Below are 26,698 nucleotides of genomic sequence, written 5' to 3'. Positions count from 1 at the left end.
GAAACAGTGTTGGCAAAAGTTCCATCTACACCACACAGGTGTCTCATATCAAACTCAACATTATTTGTACTTCAATGACACAACTCTTTACATGGACCCAAAATCTCAATTCAAAAATAATAGTGATGCTATTCTCCACGGTTCCCACTTTTCTCTACTTCCTTGCCGTACATCACCTAGCCAACAAAACAAAAACACAATAAGATGATTGTTAGACAAAATGAAAAGAAAATTAAGATATTTTGATTTGTGTTGTTGTTACATTACATGACACGTTGTTACAAATTCCTCAAATAAGGTAAACATGTGGGACACGTAGCATTTGATCCTTTTTATTGAGTCACCATCTCTTAGCTGGATCAGATTTCTTTGGATTTTATGCTTGATTGCTTCCAATCAACCCTTCATGGAATCCATTTTATGTGAAGAGTGAATTTGACTTTAAATTAATAAATAATCATCATTCGCTCTTATTTAAACATTATTAGCTTACCTAATTTTGAAGTTAATTAAATTAATGTTTTGTAGCTTCCTTGATATGGAGCTAGTGCTACTCAACCTATATTTGACAAATTATTAATATATGGAACTCTCTATTTTTATCAAATTTTATGGTGCATAATTTTTTGGGAAGGTATTGTATGGTGCATATATGTGACTGTGATAATTAGTGGCAACAACGGAATAGAATCGGAGTTGAAAGTGTTGCTATAAAGAGAAATATTTTAATGTCCAGATTAGATAATTGGAATGTAAAATAAATGGCAAGGGATCTGATAGTGAAAATTATAGAAAGTGAGTCATTGCATCTTAAATCAGATTTTAATATCATATTAGAGTTTGAACTAACTCATCCTTACAAATTCGGTTTTGTAAAGACAAATTAAGTCCAACTCTAACACACTTTAATGGTCACGATCTAATTAACAAATCTTAACTAATTTATAATAAAATTAATTAAATAATAATTATTTATAATTAAATAATAATTATTTATAATTAAATATAACAACTCATTCTAATTGTATTTAGGACAAAACTTAGATACAATTCTTTAAGTGTGGTTCTTATTATTTTCCAATAAAAATATGACAAATATACTTAAATATCATTTAGTGAGTGAAAATAAGAGAAATTTACATACCTGTAAGAGGAAATTATACATTTGTAATATTTTCATTAGAAAATAGTAAGAACCACACCTAAAGAATTGTACTTAAGTTTTGTTCTTGTATTTATTGATCAATAGAGCTTTGACTTGTGCGTGAAGGGGTGTGTTAAGAGTCTCACATCGGACAATATATGACCTGAACATATGCTTATAGGTGAGGACAATCCTCACCCTATAAGCCAGTTTTGTAGGTTTGAGTTAGGTCAAACCATATTTCTTAACATGATATCAAAAACCTCGTTTAAGATCCGTGGGCCACTTATTATGATTTCCACTATCGGATCATCCACCATTCATTTATTTCCACGCTCTAATTATCTAGTTTTGAACGTAATTTTGTAAAGATGAGTTAGGTCAAACTCTAATCAAGTGATTCATACTTACATTTTTTTTCTTTGAATTGAATTGAAGTATACTTCTTAACATTGTAGAAGAGTCATGGCATATACTATGAAGTAAAAATGATTTTATTTATTATATTTTTTCATTGTTGAATAATATCAAGTTAAAATTTAGATTCAACGCAAATTGCAATTTTATTTTAAAGATTTATTTTCAACCGATAAAATTTTGATTTTTAATATATTCAATTAAATTAATTTTCCGAATAAATTAGATAAATTTAAACGATTTAATATTTATTAAATTAAACTTATAATTTTTTTTTTAATTTAACAAATTCTCACTCTACCCCACCAAAAGTTTATTGCGTTAAATATATATATTTTTTTATAAGTAAAATTGGATTAAAAAAGTACTAGGGGTGCTTAACCTAAATACAAAGAAATAAAAATCGATAAATAACCCAACCAACAATCAAACAAAAAAAAGTCTCAGGTCTAGAAACCAATCCTCCCGGGACCTATTACAATGATTCCTAAAAAACACACTAAACCAATTCTAAGATAGGGATTTCATAAGTAATAATCCATCAAAGGAGGACACATCCAACGTATTGAAAATAACATCATTTCTACAATTCCACATAATCCAACAAAAAACTAAACCGAAGAACCAACTCAAATCAACTCCACCCACCATACCAAAATGCTCTTCCAACCAACAAATACGCCCCATAACCGAAAGAATCACAGATTTATACTAATTGTTTGTTCTATTTCAGAGTATAATTTATCGATTGAATTATTGTAGGCACATAGCATCCACGTGTTATTATAACTAAAGGGGGAAATACAGAATCTATTTTAATATAGTCAAGATTCAAAAGAAAAATAAGAGAGAATGAGTAGATAAGATTTTGATCCTTGAAGCATGATGTTAACAATTAAACCACATATCTAAATTCCTTAGAACTTCTATGTTGCGGTTATATTCCACTTTAGAGATTTCATGAATATAAATGATATTCACATTTCACAATGAATAATGTCATAAGAAATACGTGTGTGGAAGTGAAACTCAAAAATTAGGAGCATGAAGTATAGGATTCTGAAAATTGCTGAATGTCAAAGACAAAGTGAGTGGAGGAATTAACCTTCTAATCTCGTCTATAATACGTTATCCTTTATTGATTATTGCTATATATCCTATTGATTATTTGAATGTATTATAATTATTATCACGCTCTGTGTTGTATTGTATGTGACACAATTCAAGATAATAATGTCTCTTTCATTCGAATCATTTTATTTGGGCAGTTCTCTATTCACCTCCTCAGTATTTTAGGGATGTCCTAAAGTCATAATATTATTCTTATTTTTAAACTTTCCAAACGCTTTTTATCGGAAATAATTCCTTTTACAGTTCATATATTTCATTGCAAAACTTTTAAAGCTTTATCAAATCGAAGTGCAAAGGATCCTTCAGATAAATAGAAATTTAAAAGAATTCTGCGAAGAATCAATATTAAAATTTTGAGAAGCCTCATAAATATGTGGGAGGTGAAAAGAGAAATTCTCTTCAACTTTTCTAATGAAATTCAGTTAACTTCGAGCTTAATTCCTGACATTAGTCCAATAAAAAATAAGGGCTAAATTTGAAAAAAAATCTTTGGAAACTGTTTTTCTTTCCAGAGTTTTTGGGAATTGTTTTTTGCACCATCTTTCGCATAGTTTGAAATTTGATAACTACAATACTACAAACTCAATCTCAAAATCACGTCAAATGTAAGTAAAAAATATGTCTTGATTACAAAATATGATTGCACCATATAACTTTTAAAATTCAGACACTATCATTTAAGTGATACGGATAGTCTTTCCCTCTTCATTCTCTTACATTTAAAACAAAAAATAATTCTAAAAAACACCAAGAATTTCCCTCTTCATTCCCTTACATTTTTAAAAAAAAAAAAATCTAAAAAACACCAAGAACACCAGAGTTCTTATAAATTTTGGTCCAACATTTTTTCTACTTTTCCCCTCAATATCTACTCTTGTTCATTTAAACCAAACACCATCATCAACATCTATTACTCTCCATTCAAAACAAATAACTTCATCTCTCACATTCGGTAAGTTTTTCATTTATACTTTGGATGCATGTATTGCAATTCCTTAAATGATTCTAATTAAACTCCATTAAGTTACACCCAATAGAAACTACTTAAATTACATTAGATTACAACCTTCTTTTAAGTCATTCTTTATTGCGTAAATAATGTATGGATAGTGATTTATATATAATAATGTTCGAGTGTTTATAATATTGTGCAAGGGTTTGTTAGGAGATTGAAATTTCAATTCCCCCATGGTATCACATAATACACTTAAATACAACCTCAAGGATTTGTTCAGATATTGAAATCCAAATATACCCCTTTGAAAAATAAATACCAAGTCTCAAGAGTTTTTCCGCAAAATCAAAATTCAAATTTACCTCTTTCTTATTTTGCACGAAAGTAACATATAAGAAAAATGTTTGACAATGACAAGAAGCTTGCAAATAGGAGGAAGATGTTATTATCATGCCGAAGTGGTGTGACGCCAAAAACTATACCCAAAATTTTGGAGGTGTATTGAGTGGCTTTAGTAAAAATGTAAAAAAAAATTATAAAGGCCAGGGGGTGATGGGAGCACAAAAGAGAGTGTCCAAAAAACATTGATCTAATGTAACTATGCTGTCTATAATGTCTTATTCCTTAATGAATCTTATGAACACTAATTAAGGTGGTTCACCTTAAACCTTTTCACATGTCAAACTAAAAATAAAGACTAATATACTAGGCTTCTTAATATTCTTAATTTATAATCTCCGTCAAAATGTCAAGTAATAATCCAATGTCCAGTAATAATCTTTTCATCCAAGAGCAAAAATTTCATGCCAAGTAACTTATAACCCAAGAAATCCGGTGATGTCAATGAATTGTATGAACCAGTAAGCAAAAAAACAACAGTTACTCTTAAACCTGTTGACTAGATGAACATATACTCCCTTCTGTATTTTGGCTATGCTTGGGTATGTGCTTTTGGTCTCCACGCCTGCTGCGGCGGCGGACCTTGACGACTTTTCGTAGGTACACTTGAAGTTGGACCATTGGAGCTTGCTCCTTGCTTTGAAGTCGAACCATCGGAGGTTGCTCCTTGTTTTGAAGTCGAACCATTGGAGCTTGCTCCTTGTTTTGAAGTCAAACCATTGGAGCTTGCTCCTTGTTTTGAAGTAGAGCTATTGGAGCTTGCTCCTTGCTTTGAAGTCGACCCATTGGAATTGGCTCCTTGATTTGAAGTCGAACCCTTGGAATTGGCTCCTTGTTTTGAAGTCGAACCGTTGGAATTGGCTCCTTGTTTTGAAGTTGAACCGTTGGAGCTGGCTCCCTGCCTGCCATTTCGAACACGGCGTTTTGATTGTGGGTGTGGGAGCACTCCCTTCTGAACCTGTGGTTGAGTTAGATGAGGGTAACCGCCGTTGTAATTTGGAAGGGAAGGCCAGACATTATAATAAGGATTGACAGGTCCGGCTATAAGTCTCGACACATGTGGTGGTACTAATTGGGTCAGGATAGAGCTTTGGTTCTGGTTGTTTGATATAAGTAAGTTGTACGTCGTTAGAAATGCTTCGCCTATCTTTTTCAGCTGTCCTGCACTGACTGATCTTGCTGAGTTTTCCGGCTGCTCAAAAGGATCCTCAACCTAATCAAGTAAAATTCAAATATAAAATATCAATAGCAGAGCACGAGAATTTGTATATCGCAAAACTTAATAGTTTCCGCGTGGCATTGACTGAAGAGAGAGGAATCCAAAAGGGAACCGAGCATATTTATTGAAGTAATTAAACATAGTCTATCCTCGATCACACAAAAAATCTAAAGAGAAAGATATGGTTAAAGTGAGAAGAGTATTACGTATATTGCAGAAGTCTTTGGCAACCATCTCATGTTGTTTTCTATCTGTTCCCATTGCCCCGTGTAAGTGCAAACTCCAAACTCTGCGGCCCATGTATCTATCAGAGCAAACTGCGGGAACATAAAACATGATGTGATCATTATCGGAAATAAAAAATGCCAAGAGGGTTATGCTATAGATTTCGAGGAAATTCACTATCAAGGAGAGCCTAAACAAACAAATACACGCCAAATTTTTGCTTTTCATTAAAAGTACACAATGTCTATCACTACAACTTCTCGTTGGTGTTTTAACCAACTAGGGAGAAAACAGGTAGTCTTAAAATTATTAGCTATGAACTGAGAATGCCAGATGTTAAATGGAGAAAGCATACAAATGTCTATCCACTGATACCAAAAGTATAAAATAATCTTACCTTTCTTAGGAAATCAATAAAAAGTTCAGGTAAAGATGTTCTGTTGATTGGCCTCGACTTATTTGATTTGAACCTGTCTATGTTAGCATTACAGGTTCCTGAGATAAGATTCTCAGCATCAACTCTAACTCCTGCAGAAAGAACATCAGACAATGGTTATAATTTGATTTGAACCTGTCTATGTTAGCATTACAGGTTCCTGAGATAAGATTCTCAGCATCAACTCTAACTCCTGCAGAAAGAACATCAGACAATGGTTATAATAACTGATAATGAATTAGAGGATTATACATCTAGATTATGAAGTTTGTAGGATTATATATTTGCAATTGGCCAAAAAAAATAGATTAGGATAGGCTCTGAAATGATGTAAGAACTGAAAACAAATGGGCCTAACTCAATTCCAAAAGCTAGCATTAGGGTAATAGATTATCAGAGACGTTATAAGGAGTACGATACAAGTTGTATGCATTTATTTACAGAATTATTCACATTCAAGCATGCAGACAAGCTGAATATCTAAAAGAAAAGCGAATATTTCAACTTTCCGCAAAGAGGTTCAGCTCCTATAAAATTTGCCCCAATATCTCAAATTATAGAATAATGACGCTTCATGCCTGAAATCATAGATGAAGTTTACCTCTCAGCTCATCAACCATATTGGTAGGATATATATCTTTCAGCGGTGGAAAAATTGCAGGAACACATGTCTGAGTGAAAGAAAATGTTGCATGCATCACAAGACAAAGACCCATTTATTATTCGCAGAAGAAAACCAACAGACAACATATTAAAGCGGATGTATGTATCAACTATTTTAGGTAGTTAGAAATCTTCACCACATAAAGAAATATGCAGAAGCAGAGGTACCTGAAAGTGAAAGATTACAAGTAAACTGAGAGAAAAGGAGTTGAAAGATCCAGTCTTCGAGTTATTGATTTTATGTGCGTTGGCCCATTGCTTGACCTACAAACCAGAAAGAATGAATCAAAACTGAAACAATTGCTAGCCTAGCAACCCTACTTCAGCCACGAGAACGTACCACTAAAACCAGATCATGAAAACGGTCATCTATCTTGCTGATCCAAAGCAAAAATTTGGATTTCATTAGGCCTGGAAGGTTATTGATCGAAACATCGCAAGATATGCCTTGTCGGACACTTTTAAACTTTAAAATGGGAACTCTTGCATGAGGGATGAGCTGAATGTTCATGCATCCACCTGTAAATTATTGTTATTACCAAATGTATTACTTGGAAAGAACATTTCCAGGTGATTAGGAAAAAACAAATTTGTAAATCACGAATAAGAGCTAACTAATACAAATTTTTGTAACAACTTTTACGAGACAGAAGTCTCAATTAGAAGAAAATTACCTTTCATTCTCAAAACTTTTAGGAAATTTACCAGCAACGTTTGTTTTTGTTTTTTCCCAGCAGATGCAATATGGGTGCCATTTAATAACTCAATTGAAATATCCAAGTCACCCCATCGTGTGAAGAGATTAGATACAAATGACCCAAATGGTTCAACAGTTGCTCCTGTTCCAAAAATTGAGTAAAATTGCAATTTTAAATTCTTAAATTTCATAACTGAAACAAAAATAATTTGCTCGTCGCTACAAGATATAGGAGCTCACGCCTTTTGTTCATTCTTAACCCAGACTATCGAACCCCATTGGTTAAGTTGGGGCAGAAATAGCTATCGGACTATGATCACAGGCCGGCCAAGTTAAATTCTATTTGTTATGCTAAGCTAAGCAATGCCGCTAAAAGCAGTTGGACAAGGAAAGGCAATGCAAGCGCGAGCAGCCATACATGAACCGTGATAATTGATGCCATGATAGGCTTTCCTCCATTCAGACCACAAATGTTAGGTCCATAAAACACCACCACTTTTGGTGTTCTATGATACTAAATGAGATTGAGTTCCACGCATATGCAAGCTAGAAAGATGCTCTTATAAAGATAACTTCTAACAGTGTCAAACTTCATGGTAACTCACTTGAATACATTTGTTTCGAAATTTGTGGTATTAAAGGAAGACAACAAAACTAAATGTTTGAGAAGTTGTTTTAAGCATAAGATATTAAAGATTCTCAATTTCCATTATTTATCAAAGAAACCTTCAAGCTAATGTGAAGCTTGCCCCAGAAGTTGGCCTCTTTTATCTTTCCATTTATTAGACTGAGAATAGAACAAATTAGTACAACTGTGTAAACGTAATAGTGATACTATGATAGAACCTTAAGACATCATGAGACAAGATTAATTACTTAAGAACTATAAAAAACATAAGTAACAACAATAAAAAAGATGAATGATATGTTTGTTAAGTAAGGCAAATCTTCAACCTTCAAATCTCCCAGAACAGAAAGCTTATACTTTTTAGTTTTAACATGAGAAAAAGAAATAACTATATAGGATGAATGACTCATTCAGTTATATGTATACAAAAAGAAACACAGAGGCTCTGAATAATAAGAGGGAGCTAGCAATCCCTCTCAGAGGGATTGCTAGCTCCCTCTTATTATTCAGAGCCTCTGTGTTTCTTTTTGTATACATATAACTGATTGAGTCATTCATCCTATAGAGGCTCTGAATAATAAGAGGGAGCTAGGAGGGATTGCTAGCTCCCTCTTATTATTCAGAGCCTCTGTGTTTCTTTTTGTATACATATAACTGATTCATCCTATAGAGGCTCTGAATAATAAGAGGGGGCTAGCAATCACTCCCACATAGGCCTGATCCTGTTACTGAGTCACAGACTCACAGAAAAGATGATAACTATCCAATTATAAGCATATAAAAAACAAGCTACATTAGGTTAGTCAAAACTGTTTGGTTCCCCAAAGCTTTAGAAGTTTACCTCTCAGGCTTTCCACAGATTCAACAGTGCTTCGCAAATCACTTATAATTGCAAGCCGTATCTCCCAATCTTCTCGCGAGGGTGTCACCATGTGAAGTATATCATTTAAAACAACGCCCAACATATTATGCGTGTTCATTTTCTGTCTCTTAGTAACTCCCAGTCGAAGTGAATGTAACAATGACAACAATAGTTTGCAGAACTAAGCAAACAAAATGAAAGCAAGAGGATCGCAATCTACAAGCATGGGCATCTTGAAACACACGTCATAACCTTTGAAAGCCCTGGAGAAGCATCCCTGACCTGATACAATTGTTTATAAAGTTAGAGATAGAACTATGTGTGTAACATATATAGTTAAACATGAAACCTGACACGGGTATTCATACCAGCATCAGAAAATAAAATCATGTTATTAATTGATAATTTATAAATTTTTCCAAAATCAAATCTTTTTCCTGCTCCTCATGACACCAACATCAGAAGATATCTAGACATAGCAAAGTCTTATGACAGAACAAGAGAATAAAGAGAATTATAGTCGAATGCACCCAAATTCTAGGCTATTCGGTCAATGTAAGCTACACCACCCACAGGCAATAAGAGCTTTAGTTCTTTCAGGCAAACAGATACAGCGGTTCAATGAGCAGCCCTATTACCTCTAATGGTAGCAATTCAAAATTACAAGTACATAAATACGGATCCAATTCTCATCGCTATCCTTACTATTTTGAACCGAAAAATATTCAATCAGGTTACAAATGGGGTCGGCCCAGTAACATGATCCAGTGCACAAAAGGCTATCAAGTATCAACATTCAACACTATCTAACTTGTGTCTGTGTTTCTTGCTCTTCCTTATAAAAACCAATTAAGGTTGTCCCATTTACATGATTCCTTGCTCTCCCCTATAAACAAAGATCAATGCTCATGCCTATGAAAACAACTTCTAACTTAAATCAAAACATGAACGAAAGCAAGAATAGAAATTACAGAAATCCTATATGATACGGACACCAACACGGCGACACCGGTTATAATTTGAAAAAGTAATAATTGGTGCTACATAGCACCTATACTATACCCATACCTAAAATAGAAATCAGTAAGAGCACAAACCAATAAAAGGGCACCTAATTAATCATACAAAAACCCAAATAAATTATAAATATCTAAAAAGACAGCACTAATAAAAACGCACAATCAAGCAAATGCACCCTTTTCATTCAGATTTGAGAGTATTTGTTTTAGTGAAAATGCATCCCTTCATCGGTGAAATTCAAATTGGCATTGATAAGAGTGAGAAAGGAAACAACTTTACTTGAGACGGTGATTGAATACGAAAAATGAAGCAAAAGTAACAACTTTACTTGAGACGGTGATTGAATACGAAAAATGAAGCAAAAGTAACAACTTTACTTGAGACGGTGATTGAATACGAAAAATGAAGCAAAAGTAACAGTGATTACCGTACAAGAATATTGTAACTTAGGAAGAAGGGTTTCCTTTTCTACTTTCTATTAAGAAAACACTTTAAAGGTAGATTGATAGGATAGTTTACCTTTTTACATTGAACGCGGGAAAGGGGTATTGAGTCCTTTGAAATTGGTGATGATAGTAAGGAGTGTGAGTGATTGTCAAGAATATTCAACGAGAGATTCTTCTAAGGCACAAGAAAGAAGAGATGGTTTTTATAGTAATTTGTAGCATTCTTTTTGGCCCAATCATCAAATCTATTTTTTCATTGTATCATTCTTTGGTAATTTTTTTATCTTATTGTGGTAAAAAAATTGGCTTCACTTTTTTTTAATTGGAAAAATCATTTTGAATTGGAAAAATCATTTTGCCGAAAAACATTGGACATCTTTGATTTGGGAGAAATCCTTCTATCCCTTCGGGTTGATAGTTAAACAATGTTTTTGTTTGCAAAGATGACTTATCATTTGTTGCCTAGATATATTTGTACTAAGAACAAGAGTTATATTTACCTACTTAGTTTTACCTAAGGTATCTAATCGTCCACAACATCCTTAGCCAGCCATATTTATGGATTCTGATGATGATAATCATCAAAATAATTTGATTAAACATGAAGAACTTGTGGAATATCCAAAAAATTTGGATAAACTTAATAAATGGACAATTCCATCAGTACCTTCAAATCAAATTTATAAATTTGGCAAGATAGATATATTATCTCGTTTTGCTGTAAAAAGTCTAGAACAAACTATTCAAATTTCTGAAAGTACTCAGACAATCAAACTTTTAACAAAAAAGGATTTACTTCCTTTTAAAAATTATAATTATATTCATGTTGGTTTAATACAAGTTGTTGTTAAACCTTTGACCTTGCTAGGATTAAATACTAGCATCCTGGGATATATTAGAGATGGTAGATGTAAAGATTTTAAACAATCTTTAGCTGCTTTAATTGAAACGAGTATGTGTCATGGACCAGCCTATTTTGATGTCTCTCCCAACATAAGCTTATCCATGTCTGATAAAAATTTATTAGATGCTCTCCAATTAACTATTCATACTAATGGTTACAATTTCAAACCTGGTAGTGAAATTATGGCTATATGTTATAGGGTTTATTACAAAGTCCTTACCACATTAAACCCTAAAGCTAAACAAATATCATTTCCTGGAACTACTACTTTAGTTCAAACAAATTTGCTTACCTCTAATGTTGCAACTAATAGGTTGCTCAAATGGGATGAAATTAATTTTCCAGAAACCTGGAACCTCCCTCAGGCCATTGAACCAGAACCTATCCTTAATAAGGATGTTGATCAAATAATCCAATCTAGTGATGGAGATCTAGAGATAAATTTTAACTCTAAAAGAATTATTAGAATACCTAGATCCATGTCTGGAAGACATTCTGTGAATTCTATAAATGAATTTTATTCTGCTCCCAGTCAATTAGCTAGACCTTCAACTTCTCAATTAAGAGAAGAAATAGAAGTCGTTGAAAATATAAGACTCGGTGAAAACAAAATTCCTCATGGTATATATCAAAAACCAAATCCTCCTAGAGTAGAATCACCTACTCCCTCAGATATGGACTTCCCGTTATAATGTTAGATTATTCTCCAGGTAGTAATCTAAGAAACCTTGTCAATGACGAGTTTCAGCATGCTAGATACACCCAATTTAGAGAATGGTTTTTTAAAACTTTTTCTGCTCCTATGTTAGCAAGTTTTAAAGAAGAGTACTATACTCAAATTTCTATAAACCAAGATTTCATTCCCTTTGTTAAATGGTTTATTAGTTACTATATAACTAAACAAAAGGAAGAATTGGTTTTTATGAAAAAAGACGAACTTTTAGTTCTTCAAAAACCTTGGGAAAGTATCCAAGGAGAAAAAATAGAATCTCCTTTTCCCCCAGAACAAACAATAAGTTTGGGTTCTCATACTGAAGCTACACCTTATCTTACCCTTCAATTACAAAGGGTTGAACAAAATCAGATTACTCTAAAAGAGTTAAATTCCATAATTAGATCCAACAATTATACTAATGCCTACCTTGTTTGTCTAGGAGAACAATTTATTTCTCTAGAAAAAGAACTTTTATCCATTAAAGACCTTTTAAATAAACAAATAGCACGTCAAAAAATTATTATTGACCTTATTAATAAACCTAATGCTCCAGAACAAGCTTCTACATCTGAAATTTTAGATGTTCCTATAATTCAACCTCCTATTCCAATAGAAGGATTTAAAATGGAAACAAATGGTAATGAGTTTGTTCGCATTCTTGAGAAAAAGCTTAAAGATTTACATTTAACGGTTATGACTAACCAAGACTCTTCCAATGAAGAAGACATTAATGATTTAGCAAATATGTTTGCCGATTTAGACATTAATAATCAAGATACTAATGAGATAAACCCTGTTTATAGCTCTAAACCATTAGAAAAATACTATTATAAACACCCCTCTCCTCAAGACATACTTTTTGAAGAACCTGAACCCTACCAGAATTCATATTCTGGAAAAGCCATTTATGAATGGAATATTGATGGTTTAAATGACAAGCAAATAGTTGATACAATACATAGAATAATTATGTATTCAACTGTTTGTAAACAGCACGGAAATTCTGACAGCGAAATTGCCTCTTTCATATCAACTGGATTTGTTGGTCAATTAAGAGGCTGGTGGGATAATTATATCACTGAAAGTCAGAAAAAAGATATTCTTAACCATAAGAAATTAGTTAAGTCTGAAAATCCTGGAACCGGAGCAAGTAGTATTGCCACCACAGGTGAAGAAGATGCGGTTTATACACTGTGTCTCTCTATCCTTCAACATTTTGTTGGAAACAATGTCCCTATTGGAGAGAAACTTCAAACTTTACTTCAAAATCTAAGATGTCCTTCTCTTACACATTTTAGATGGTATAAAGATACCTTTTTGTCTAGAGTTTACCAATTAAAAACTCCTAATTCGATTCACTGGAAAGCCAAATTTATTGACGGATTACCCCATTTCTTCTCTGAAAAGGTGAGAAATTCTTTAAGAAGTAAAAATGATGGGATAAATATTAATTACCATGATCTTACTTATGGTCAAATTATTAGCACTTGTGTTAATGAAGGATTAACCTTATGTAACAATATTAAGCTTAGAAATCAGCTTAAGAAACAGAAACTTTCTGAAAAACACCAAATGGGTGAATTTTGTGATCAATTTGCCTTTGATCTTGGAAAATCTTCAGAAAGTAAGAAAAGGAAAGGCAAAATATTCAGAAATAATCTCATCAAAATAAGGATAGTTATAAAAATTCTTATAGAAAGAATAAGAGAAGGAGTCACTTTAATAAAAGTAGACCAAAAGATAAGCCTCTCAATCATAAAGGCAAAAGAAAAGCTAAGATGCTTGACGTATCTTGCCACAAATGTGGTAAAGCTGGTCATTATGCAAACCAATGTTGGACAAAAAAGGCTCTCAATGAAATTGAGGATGAGCAATTACGTTTTCAACTTGAGAAAGTTTGCTTAATTAAGTCTGAATCAGAGACTAATTCTTCTAATGAAGATATTAACATGATTTATGAATCATCATCAGATTATTCCTCTGATAATTCTGACAATAATAACTGTCAGTGTAATCAAATTGATTACTGGAAGTCTATTGTTGACATGAATGGTCTTAATGTTCTTACTACAGAACAAGATGAAGCCATAAAGGCTATTGAATCTATCTCTGACAATAAGCTTAAAAGAAAAATGCTTGAAGTTTTAATTCAAGAAAATTCTAAAAAAGAATCTCCTATCATTATTGAAGCCCCTTACCAATTAAGTGAGGTTTTATCCAGATTTCACCAATCAAATGTTCGTGAAATTCCTGTTTCCCTCTCTGATTTACATAGAGAAATTAATCTTTTGAAATCTGAAATTACTCAGATAAAAAATGATAATCAAAGATTATCTCAAAGGGTTTCCTTACTTGAAACAGGTAACCTTAAAGTTGAAGAAATATCTTCTACTAGCAGTCCTACTACTAATGATAGGTTTCTTACTCTTATTGATAGAGTAATTTCTCAAAAATGGTTTGTTAAAATAACTTTAGTTATTAATAGAACATTTATTTTAGAAAATGAAGTTGCCCTTATTGATAGTGGCGCTGACCTTAATTGTCTTCAGGAAGGAATTGTTCCTACCAAATATTATACCAAAACCACTCAAACCCTTGCCCAAGCTAGTGGTGACAAATTAACGGTTAATTATAAATTACCAAATACATATGTCTGTAATCAAGATATTTGCTTGCCTACCCATTTTATCCTAGTAAAAAATATGACTCATAGAGTTATTCTGGGAACTCTGTTTTTAAATAGTATTATGCCTTTAATTAATGTGGACACTAAAGGTATCACTACCATGATTAATGGTGAGACGGTCACTTTTGAATTTATTACTGACCCTCATATTAAAATGCTTAATGAAGTTAAAAGTATTCTTTTAAATAAAGAAAAACAATTAAGTTTTCTTAGAGAAGAAATTAGTTTATTAAATATTAATGAACAACTTAATAAAAATGAGATTAAAGAACAAATCAAATTGATTGAGCAACAGTTTAAAAATGAAGTATGCAATGATTTACCAAATGCTTTTTGGGATAGAAAGAAACATGTTATTTCTTTACCTTATCTTGATGACTTTAACGAAAGTCAGATTCCCACCAAAGCTAGGCCAGCTCAAATGAACCATGAGTATTTGGAGCTATGCAAAAAAGAGATAGAATCTCTTTTAGAGAAAAAGTTAATAAGAAAATCTAAATCTCCTTGGAGTTGCACAGCTTTTTATGTAAACAATGCTGCTGAAAAGGAACGTGGGGTTCCTAGACTTGTTATTAATTACAAACCCCTTAATAAGGTGTTAAGATGGATTAGGTATCTTATTTCTAATAAAAAAGACCTTTTAGATAGATTAAACAATGCTTTAATCTTCTCTAAGTTTGATATGAAATCTGGTTATTGGCAAATTCAGATTAATGAATCTGATAAGTATAAAACTGCCTTTACCGTACCCTTTGGACACTATGAATGGAATGTCCTTCCTTTTGGCCTTAAAAATGCCCCTTCTGAATTTCAGAATATTATGAATGATATTTTTAATCCTTATACAGAATTTATAATTGTTTATATTGATGATGTTTTAGTTTTCTCTAAAACTATAGATCAACATATTAAACATTTGAAAATATTTAAAGGATTAATTAAACATAATGGATTAGTAATATCTGCTCCAAAAATGAAAATTTTTCAAACTAAAGTTAGATTTTTGGGTCATGAAATTGACCAAAGAACAATAGTTCCTATACAAAGAAGTATTGAATTTGCTTCAAAATTTCCCAATATTATTACAGATAAGAAGCAACTACAAAGATTCCTTGGTAGTCTTAATTATATAGCTGATTATTATGAAAATCTTGCTAAAGATACTGCCATATTACATGCTAGGCTTAGAAAAAATCCAGGCCCTTGGACTAATGAACATTCTCAGGCAGTCCAAAGAATTAAAAATAAAGTTAAATGTCTGCCTTGTTTATCTCTTGCTAATCCTAAGTATTTCAAAATTGTTGAAACTGATGCTTCAGACTTAGGTTATGGAGGAATCCTTAAACAGGTTATACCTGATACATCAAAAGAAGTTTTAGTTAGATTTACTTCTGGAAAATGGAATCCTACTCAATCAAAATATTCTACTATTAAGAAAGAAATGCTTTCTATTATAAAATGTATTTCAAAATTTCAAGATGATCTTCTTAATAAGAAATTTTTATTAAAAATTGATTGTAGCTCAGCTAAATCATTTATTGAAAAAGATGTTAAAAATCTTGTTGCTAAGAAAATTTTTGCTAGCTGGCAATCTCAATTATCTATGTTTGAATTTGATATTCAACATATTAAAGGTGAAAATAATTCACTTGCTGACTACCTAACTCGTGAATTTTTGCAGGGAAAAAATGATGACCCCATATAGGGGAAGAGGCCGCGGCTATGGCCGTGGTGGAAGAGGGAGTAACAATATGTTACCCCAACCTGAATCAAACATTCCTCTAATAGGGGATTGGACTATATTTTACAAAGGAAGAAAAATGCAGCAATTACCTGCATCTTCATCAAAAAAGGAAGATATTGCTTCCTCATCTAATAAAAATACTTCCTACAAGGAAGTTGCGGTTAATAACCCATCTCAAGAACAACTGGATTATTTTGAAAATCCAGTAACTGAAAAAATCATGTATGTTGATGAAGAAGATATTAAGATAAATCCAAATGATGGATGGTCTATCAAAACAAGATACCTCGAATCACGAGGATATCCAGGTCTTCATGGAAAATCTAGGCCTCACCTAGAAATTCTTTTGACTGTTACCGAATCAGTAACAATTACCCACCACTACCAAAATAATAATCCTGAAAGTTTTATAAACTTCAGTAAATGCCATATTAATAAAATCTTGCTACCAAGAGAATGGGGTCTCAACCCAGATGGTGAAAAAGCAATAAGAATTGCTGAAGGAAAGTATATTTACTTTAATTATTGGGACTATGTCCAAGCTTTTACTCAAGCTTTTTATTATCAACATCCTAAGAATAAGCATTCTTGGTTTTTCTCTATTAATCCAGAAATGATTAATAGGCCAGTACCAAATTGGTTTTATGAATGGTGGACTAAATTTGGCCCATGTTTGGAAATTTTACCCAAAGAATTACTTGACTTGTACAACCCCTGGTGTGATAATAGTCCACTTATCATAAATATTTTATCTGAAAATTTAATCACAGGACAATGTCCATTTTTATTCTTTGCTAAATTTCAGATTCCTTGGATATGGAGATGGTCTATCACCATGTCGCAAGATAAATTCAATATTCCCATTTTAGAAAGAAATTTCTTTTATAAATGGTGGAACAAGATGAGTTCCGAAGAGATCCAAAATAAAATTATTATGATTCAAGCAGCCATAGCTGAAGATCAAAATAACAAAGCCAAAGAGCAAAATTCCCAACAAATGTCCATGGGAAATCTGAAGAATTTCTTCCAAAGAAAATATCCAACTGAAACAGAAGAAGAAATTATGGTTAGAACACTAGATTATATGAAGAATCAATTCTTCTCCACTTTTCCAACAAAAACATCAAAAGATGAAAATTCATCTATGAAGACTAGCTCTTCTATGGGATCAATGGATTCCAATAATTTTGATTGTTTGGCAGGAGAAACCCAAGCAGAGGACCCTACTGCTGAAGATTTTTGGGATGCCATGATTCAATCTATGGCCCAAAAGGAAAAGGATAAAGCCAAGAGACAGTAGAATCTCAAGACATAGAGAAATGGACAAGAAAGCATCTTTTCTTGTCGGCCATTTCAAAAACCAAGTCAAGATAAGAATCTTATCTTATGAGAAAAAACAATGCTAAAGACAAAAGCGAAGATAAGAAAGAATCTTATCTCGGAAGAAGGCCCATGCAAACATCTTTTGTTGGACCATGCAAGCATCTTTTGGAATAGTAACAGAATATTTCCTGCTTTTGTAAGATAGTTTGTTTTTTGTGAATTATTATTGTGACGATGGGGCCCAATGTGTACCCGGCATTAATAATTCTTCTATGTTTTTGTAACCGGCTATCTTAGGTAGCTTTTACCGGCTTGAATAGTAAGCCTTTGTATCCCTATATAAAGGGAATTTCGTTTCGTTTGTAAGTACGCAATTTTCAATAATATAACAAAGTTTTATATACTCTATCTTTTAACTACTCAATTCCCTTAAAATACATAAGATTCCGACCCTCCTTCCGCTGTAATACACTTCTGGTATATAAACACTACAAACTAATTTTTTTTTTAAAATTTAAGATAATCTAAAAAATCAAAAAAACTTTTTATATGGTTTTTGATTTCCTCAAATATGTAAAAGATAGAAACTAGAAAATAAAAACTAAATTCATTTTTTCTATTTTATTCAAAACCAAAACAAACGCTTCTGAAATGTCTAACTTGATAATTAGTCACAAAATATGCATGTGGTAGATATATAGACCGAAATACAAAGAATAGTGTATTATATGATAAGCAATAAAAAGAAAAAAGAAGCATCTAAAAAAATTATAAGATATTCTATTCTAAATATATTGGCATCTCCTTTGTTTTTCTTTATTTTGGATAATTTTTTATTTTCATTAAAAATGCATAAAATTAATTTAGTATATTAAATTTCATATTTATGTTAACTCATTAGTTTATAAAATGATTTTTTTTTAAAAAGGCTAACTCTTTTATACTATGTGACAACCAATATATAAATTTTAATTCAAAGAAATTCCTATTTAGAGTGTAAAGTGCCTTCCATAGGATTACCTAGCAAATATATAAACAAAAAAATAAATAAAAATTGACTCATTAATTAATTTTTTTTCAAATATAAAATTGAATTGTAGAAATTTATTTCAGACTACTAAATCTCATTTTAACCTTTATTCATCAAGGTTTTACAAATTGGTTCTAAAGTAATGGCTATGCTACCATACTCCGATGCTGATCATGATTTTTTTTCATGTGGCTTTGTTGAGTTACATCAACCACATCATCAACAACACCATCAACATCAATGGCTGAGATATGTTCATGCTTCAAACACCTTAAACTCTACTACCATTGTTACTCTATTGAAGAAGCAAGAGCAGGAGACAAACCAGTTTCTCAAAATTCAGGTAAAAATTTCCATGAATCATGAGTTAGATAATATCATCTTTAAATAATATTTTTTCATTCAATGAATTTTTCTATGTCCATTCTAATGAATATTTTTTGTGTTCCACAGACTGATCAAATGAAATTCATGTTACAACATCAAAGGGAGCTACAAGAGGGTGCAATTAGACGCATGAAAATTTATTTGCAACAAATTCTAAAAACAAAGGACGGAGAAATCGCCAAAGGTGCAAAGAAATATCAAGAGTTGAAAAATATCATAAAAAGCCTGGAGAGCGAACAAATGAAGTTGAAGAGAATGACTGAGGAAAATGGAGCAATGGCAATATATCTCCATAACAAGTTGGAAGAGGGGGAAAAAAGATTGAGGATATTGGTAGGAAATAATGATGCAGAATCATGTTGTGGTGAAAACGAAGAAGCAAGAGCTAAAAAACATGTGAGACATGGAAGTAATAATATCATATGTTGTTCTATGTGTAACAGAAACTCTCCTAGTGTCTTGTTTTTGCCATGTAGACATATATCTTCATGCAAAGCATGTGAAGCTTCACTCCAATCTTGTCTCATATGTGGAGTAACAAAGAAGGGTGCTATTGAAATTCAGAGTTATGTATGATAGTAATACTGATCTTGGAAATTTAAATATGATATCTTTGTTCGAGTATGCTTAGACAACATATCATGATGATCACATATGGATCTATAAGTCTATTCAACGTGTTGAAAATGTTATAATAAAATTTTGGTTAAATTACAATTTTGATCCTTTTATTACAATCTTATCACGAAATCAATTTCTACATTTTGTTTTTAAAAAGTTTTAGTCTCCTTACTTATTTCTCATAAAAAATGTTGATGTTTAATTTTTTAAATGTGTGACAGAGGATTTGATGATATGGCACAATAGAGGTGGACTATTAAATTTCATATCAATAAACTAAAAATTTAAATTATATTTGTGTCACAAATAAAACAAAAAATATAATTTAAAAATTAATGAAACTCAAACAAAAAAATTATTAATAAGAAAAAAGATTACTTCATCCTATAATACAAAATCTAATAATAAATATTAATTAAAAATAAGAAATTGAATAAAAAAAAGAGAACGCAAAGGAAGTACAATTCATTCTTCCTTCATTGAACATTCATTTGTTCTTCCTCAGAAAAAAAAATAGATACAATGATTCAGATCTAAAATCAGCAAAACTACCACGCCTCTCCTCTCTTCCATTTCATTCGCAATCAAGACAAACACATAGAAGAGTCAAAGAAATGGCAAATGATGACCATGACGAGCTTCTCCAGATGGAGTTAAAGGGGTAATCTTAGTGAGATCTCAAGAATGGAAAATCCTCCTTCAATCCTTAAAAACATGCCGCCAATTATGTTTAACTTGATTCCTCTAAACCTAAGAGATCAGCCTTTGTCGCTACCGCGAAAATCAACCGAGTCGCCACTAACATATTTATCCTAAAAAGGAAGGGAATGCCAGCAAACCACGAAAATAAAACAATGGTCTCACGACCAGAGAAGAGGGTAAGGGAGTCGGTTACGCGAGGGGAAGGTGTTAGCACCCCTCACGCTCATTGTACTCGATGGTATCCATGCTTGTGTCTAAAACTATGAGTGTGTAACAAATCTAACGCCTAACTGAACTAGTATGCATGCAAAATGTAGGGAAAAGAAAGAGTTATACTCGCACGGGCCCTACCCCGCTGCCTACGTATCCTTTTTGAGGAATCAGAGGTACCGTAGCTCAGCAAACTAGTTTGTGTTTGTTTTGTGTTTTTTAGGTGAACGAGTTACATTCGCACTCCGCTGCTCGACCTTTGGAGGCTTACGCTTGGGAATGGAGCGGAAATAACAAACTCTTAAGAAAAGAAAATCAAAGAGTGTGGTTTGTGTTTTAAAGAATGCATGAGGAAAACCTAAGCTAAGGGGGAAAACTTGCTACTTATGTTATCATACAAAGGGTACAAGTATAAACTAACCTAGCAACCTATGGGGAAAAAGCGAATGCAAACAAAAGTATCACACAAACGAGTCTCGCTCTTTAAGCAAACATCTACTGGCGCATGCCAAGTAGTAGAAAAGCGGTCCCTCCATAGCCAAGGGGAGTGTATCACCCGATTCAACCAAGCATTAGACCAAGGAGTTGCGAATCTTAACCGCGACATTGTGTTACCGGGGCAAAGAGGAGTAGAGTCAAATCGGTGCATGCGTACATCGAGCATCAACGTCGGTCAACGTGAGCTAAGAAACGTGGGGGTCCGATTGCATGGACCCGCTTCACTTTACCCATTGGGCCTTCGACTCGACGATCTTAGGGACTTGTCCAGAGCTCTGAACTTGCAAAAAGTGAGCATAGGGACAACCTGGGGACCAAAAGTTGCGGGGGTTGATTGCTAACCATTTCTACTTACCTTCTCGAGGACTTATAATGGCCTTTGTTAGGACTTCCAATAAGCACAAACATAAGCACGCCAACAAAAACAGAGCCTCTCTCGAGGGCTTGGTCAAATGAATGCATGCCTAAATCCTACTTCTCATGTTAAGAATGGAAGAAAGCGATAAAATGCGAGAAAAGGTAAAATGAAACGAGATCAATACCAAACGGATTATAATTCGTAAACTGCAGCAAAATAAGAAAGAAAACATGAGATCTTGCGAGCGAGCTAGCAAAGGCAACAACAAATCGTCAGCACACTGATTATCCACATAAGCAAACAAGGATTGACGTCGTGAAAATAAATCATATGTCAACGTACACATCGAGCATAATCACAATACACCTGCAAGAGAAACAAGCAATCCAGACAAACAGGTATAAAGTGAAAGACGTGTCTCCAAGATGAGAACATGACGCAATAAAGTGAAGTTGTGTCCCGCAAATAAAGCGGAACACAAGGGAGATAAGCATAATCGGTAATCACCTTTCCAAATGCCTTGCACACTAGCCCACAAGTTAGAGATAACAACATATCGCAATCGAAATTGTGTTATTTCGAATGATAAACGAACAATAAGGGAAAGACAAATAACACCGACAAAATATCGACCGAAACCAAATTTAAACATCACCAATGGTTCCATAAGTATCGTTACACTCAAAAAACACTATTCACATACACTAAAACTCAAAACGATGCGAGAGATATGATGGAATGAAGTTAGAAAATATTTGAAAAAAGAAACATGTAACCGGTTACATGAAATGATGTAACCGGTTACATCACTGACAATTGCTAAAATTTTGGAAAACAGGGTCATGTAACCGGTTAGATGAATGATGTAACCGGTTACATCACTGGCAGTGACGAAACAAAAGTGGAAAAAAAGGCATGTAACCGGTTACATGAAATGATGTAACCGGTTACATCACTGGCAGTAGCTATTTTATTGAGAAAAGGATCATGTAACCGGTTACATGAAATGATGTAACCGGTTACATCACTGCCACTGGCGTAACATGGTCAACAACAAAACATGTAATCGGTTACATCAATCAGGTAATCGGTTACATCAGCAACAAAAGCAAAAAAACAGCAAAATCAATATCCAAAAGCACTTCAATCACGCATCCTTTAAGAGATATAATCAAAGCAAAGAATTGTCTCAATTTGCACAGCATTAAGAGCATCAAACAACCACAATTAAGCCTCAATTCCCATGCATTGCATACTATCAACATCAATTATTAATTCATAAGTTCATGCAAGCATTAACACAAACATTTAAGGCACACAACAATGGATCCAATCAATTATGCACATAAAATCATCACCAATTCAAAGATCTAAGGCACAAGATTAATGATCTATCATCAACAATCATCAATTATGAACAAAAACCATTAGATCTACTCAAAATTCACATGATCACCACCAATTCAATTAACAACCAAGTGAATCTATCAATCAATCATCACTTATCAACAACAAACAATGGATTTATATTCAAATTCACATGATGATCAACAATTAAGAACTTAATTCAATATCTGAATGCTTACCGAATGAAGATTCAATCTTAAGCGCAAACACAAACACGAATGCAAAAGCGAACACGAACCGAAGTCGAAAAGCGAATCTCGTGTGAGATGGAGAGGGAGACGCAGCGCTTTGTGTGAGGAGGAAGAGATGATTTGAATCAAGATATTTATTTTTGATGAATGTTATTCTTGAACTTGATGAAGATCAATGAATATCCATGAAGGTTGATGGAAGTTTTATGATATTTGTGGTTTTGATTCAAGAAAATTGAGAGAGAATTGAGAGAAGAGTTTTTGAAATTTTTTGGGAGAATTCAAGTCATCTTTGGAGAATCGAAGTTGTCTTTGGAGAGTTGAAGTAATCTTTGGAGAATTGAAGTTATGAGAGAAAAAAAGGGAAAATGGTTTATACAGTATGAGTGGTGAAATGTAAAAAAACGCCCATAATTTTTTCCTTTTGGCTCGTTTTCGAGAAAATGTGACTCGGTGCGAAATTTGGAACCGGGACCAATGTCCACTCAAATATGACTAAATTTATGACTCGTAGTCGCGAGAATCGTCTCAATCCGATAAGCAGTGAAGAAATTACGTGCGTTTGAATGACGAGAAACGTCGAGTCATCTGGCACGACTGTGTAGAGTTTTGTGAGTACTGCTTAAAGAACTCGATAAAACTCCATCTTCGGCTTGAAATATGAACAAGCATGTGTGACGAAGAATCAAAGCTAACAAAATTTCCGAGAGAATGCCGCCTGAATGGACTTCATACGACAAAAATCAAAGAAGTTATGAATTTTCAAATTTGCCGCGACATACCCGAAACCACACTTTTCACTGAAAAATCACGACGCTTTTCAAAATGCTGGGTATTTTCGGTGCATAATTGGTCGACGGTCCAAACATATGAAATGTCGGGGATAATGGCACGGAGCTGCAGTTAAAATTTTGAGCGGATTTGACAAGCGGATCATGAGATATAAATTTTTAATGCCCGAAAACCTACGATTCAACATCATTTTTCATCACGAAAACCCAAGTAATTTGCAAATTCGCCAACCTTCTTCATAGAATTGGTCTCTGGGCCAAACACGGAAGTCATAGAGAACGTCGAAACAATCCCAAAAACAAGGGAATTAAGCTCATAGCACCTTCCAGATAGGACTTGTGAATTTTTTCGCATTCTCACCTTATAAACTGACTTTTGTGCCACACCTCCTGACAACCATGAGAACTTTTTATTATTTTTCTTCCATTTTCAAACGACGAAATAAACGTCTTTTATAATGTATGACTCAACTAAAGAGGGCAAATTTTGGGTGCAACAGCCTCCCACCACCGCAAAACATCAACAATAGAAAGGTAGAGTGGTCGACGATGATTCAGATCTGATTCCCTTCATTTTTTCACATATATGGGTGTCTATGTAGATTCTAGTGTGATATTTAGGGTTATTGTTGAATTGTTTCTTGTGATTGAATAGGATATTATCACTCTTTCAGTTGGAGAGGAAGACGATGGTGATGACGTATATTTGTGGCCTTCAATAAAATATAACTTACTAATGTGACATTAAGAGATATTTTATTATTTGAAATAATAATCAACAAAATATAATCTAATTTAATGTGACATTAAGAAATCATGATAATGGATAGAAATTGTAATTAAGAGATAACAATTCAAGAATTCAAGAGATCGTGTAATATTTCAAGCATGTAATTTCATTACCATTATATGGATTGTGTTATAGTTATTATTAAAGAATAAAATGAATATTTATTTTTAAAATAAATTTAAATTAAACAAATATATATAAATGACATAGAAAATACAATTAATAAATTTAGATTAAACAAATATACTTAAATGACATGGAAAATATGGTTAAGGACAATGAGCGTGTAATAATATTTGTGCCACCTATTTTTGGCAAAATACTCATTTTTGTCTCTTAATTATAGGTCATGGTTCACTTTGGTCTCTTATCTTTTTTTCGTATCAAATTGGTCCCTTAATTTTCAAAACGATGCAAACAAGTCCCTTCCATTAACTTCGTTAGTCAAAGTCTGTTAAAAATCTACATTTGACCAACTATTGTGACAGAGTTAGCGTATGAAAAACCGACACTAAAACTATTTATGGATTTTAATTATTGTTCTCCTTCCCCAAATTTTTCTATATTTTAATTTTTGATGGCTCATTTGATATAAAGTGTTTGTGCTACATGTATACATTCACTGATTCGTTGCTAAATGCTAATACAATCTAAAACAACAACTTATATTAATTTAAGCACGACAAAATAACATGAAGCAATAACTTTAGGAATACTTTCATCTACCAACTCAAACTCCTTTTCCCATGTATTAGCAAAACATATCAAACGCAAACCAAACAAAAGATATAGACATTTTCCACAACACAAATTCTCAAATAACATAATAACTAAGTGAAAGCGGTAACAAGATTAGGGGTAACACAAGATTTTTCCCCGAACAATGTGCATAAGACGCAAGTTCTTTTCTTTCCTTCACACTCAAACTCGACACTTCCAACTTCAATCTATCTTCCATCTTTCCAACAACGGTGACGAAGTCGAATCCACCACTTTTGTATCTTCAAGATTGTCTCTTTCAGTGAAACCAAAGGTGCCGCAAACACGTTGGTGTTGTTAATTACCAACGGACCATCATTCCTTCTGCTTCCACCACCGACCATTGTCAAAACCTCACCGCTGCGCCGCTTGTGTTGGTGTCGATTCAAATCAAATTTATGAGTGAATCGAGTTTTATATATTCAAAAAGGTGAAGCACTTATAGAAAAAATGAAGCTTTTCTGTAGTTTGATTTAACTGAGAAAAATAGAAGGAAGATTTTGAGATCTAGTATTAAAGGAATAGAGAGAGATTGATGAAAAGAAGTTGGAGTAAAAATGGAAAATTGGGATTAGGGTTTGGAGATAGAGAGAAGAAAATTAGATGAATAGAAAATTAACACATGAAAACTCTTCTTACCATGAATTTAGTAAGGGCTAGATCTAAAAATAAGCTATCAAAAATTAAAATGCAGAAAAATTTGGGAAGGAGATGAACAATAATTAAAATCCAGAAATAGTTTTAGCGTCGATTTTTCAGACACTAACTCTGTCACAATAGTTGGTCAAATGTGCCACGTATAAGAGACCAAAGTGAACCATAACCTATAGTTAAGGGACAAAAATGAGTATTTTGCCTAAAAAAATACACATTGACACTTTTTTTTTACCAAAAATGAGAAAGGGGGCCAAAATGTTCAAACATAAAATAGAGAATCTAATTTTGTAAATGGGATAAAATGAAGTGCCAAAAACTGTAATTTTACCTAAAGTTAATATTAAATAAAACTAACTTGGTGATTTTTCATTAAAAATAAAATAAGAGTTTAAAGGTAGTGCACTGACAGTGTAAACAAACTTTACACATACATCCAATCAAAATCCTTACACCTGCCATGTCATATTAATTTTTTTAAATTAAAATTGTGTTTTAATTAGATGCATGGTTGTGATTGGTTGACAGTGTAAAAATATTTTACACTGTCAGTGCATATCCCTTTTTCTCATAAAATAATTATATAATTTAAATTTAATTAATGCATTTTTAAGTCAATCAATTACAATCGTTAAACTATTAAAAAAACCTCGCAGGCCAACTACGGAGCAAAATACCAAAAATGA

The 26,698-nt window shown here is 32.9% G+C and overlaps 2 protein-coding genes across 5 annotated transcripts; one reads left to right on the top strand and one right to left on the bottom strand.

The window, feature by feature from the left end:
- Positions 1-4,060: 4,060 nt before the first annotated feature.
- LOC131602109 (protein HESO1-like) lies at positions 4,061-10,457 on the bottom strand. Of its 4 annotated transcripts, none has more exons than XM_058874114.1 (9): positions 10,316-10,457; positions 8,756-9,058; positions 7,264-7,428; positions 6,930-7,108; positions 6,758-6,853; positions 6,528-6,597; positions 5,888-6,018; positions 5,472-5,582; positions 4,061-5,259 (listed from the first exon to the last, which is right to left on the bottom strand). In XM_058874114.1, the coding sequence occupies exons 2-9, from the start codon at positions 8,892-8,894 to the stop codon at positions 4,579-4,581; spliced, it is 1,572 nt and encodes a 523-aa protein (XP_058730097.1). In that variant the 5' UTR covers positions 8,895-9,058; positions 10,316-10,457; the 3' UTR covers positions 4,061-4,578. The 4 variants fall into 4 exon arrangements, with proteins under 4 accessions (XP_058730097.1, XP_058730100.1, XP_058730098.1 ...); XM_058874117.1 differs by lacking the exon at positions 10,316-10,457 and adding an exon at positions 10,224-10,248; XM_058874115.1 differs by lacking the exon at positions 10,316-10,457 and adding an exon at positions 9,956-10,162.
- An 8,329-nt stretch (positions 10,458-18,786) lies between these two features.
- On the top strand, positions 18,787-19,607 carry LOC131605213 (probable BOI-related E3 ubiquitin-protein ligase 2). Its single transcript, XM_058877597.1, has 2 exons — positions 18,787-18,987; positions 19,098-19,607. The coding sequence occupies exons 1-2, from the start codon at positions 18,787-18,789 to the stop codon at positions 19,605-19,607; spliced, it is 711 nt and encodes a 236-aa protein (XP_058733580.1).
- Positions 19,608-26,698: the final 7,091 nt, after the last annotated feature.

Source organism: Vicia villosa, linkage group LG5, assembly GCF_029867415.1.
Source record: "Vicia villosa cultivar HV-30 ecotype Madison, WI linkage group LG5, Vvil1.0, whole genome shotgun sequence".
NCBI lineage: Eukaryota > Viridiplantae > Streptophyta > Magnoliopsida > Fabales > Fabaceae > Vicia > Vicia villosa.
This window is presented reverse-complemented; position numbering and strand designations above follow the sequence as displayed.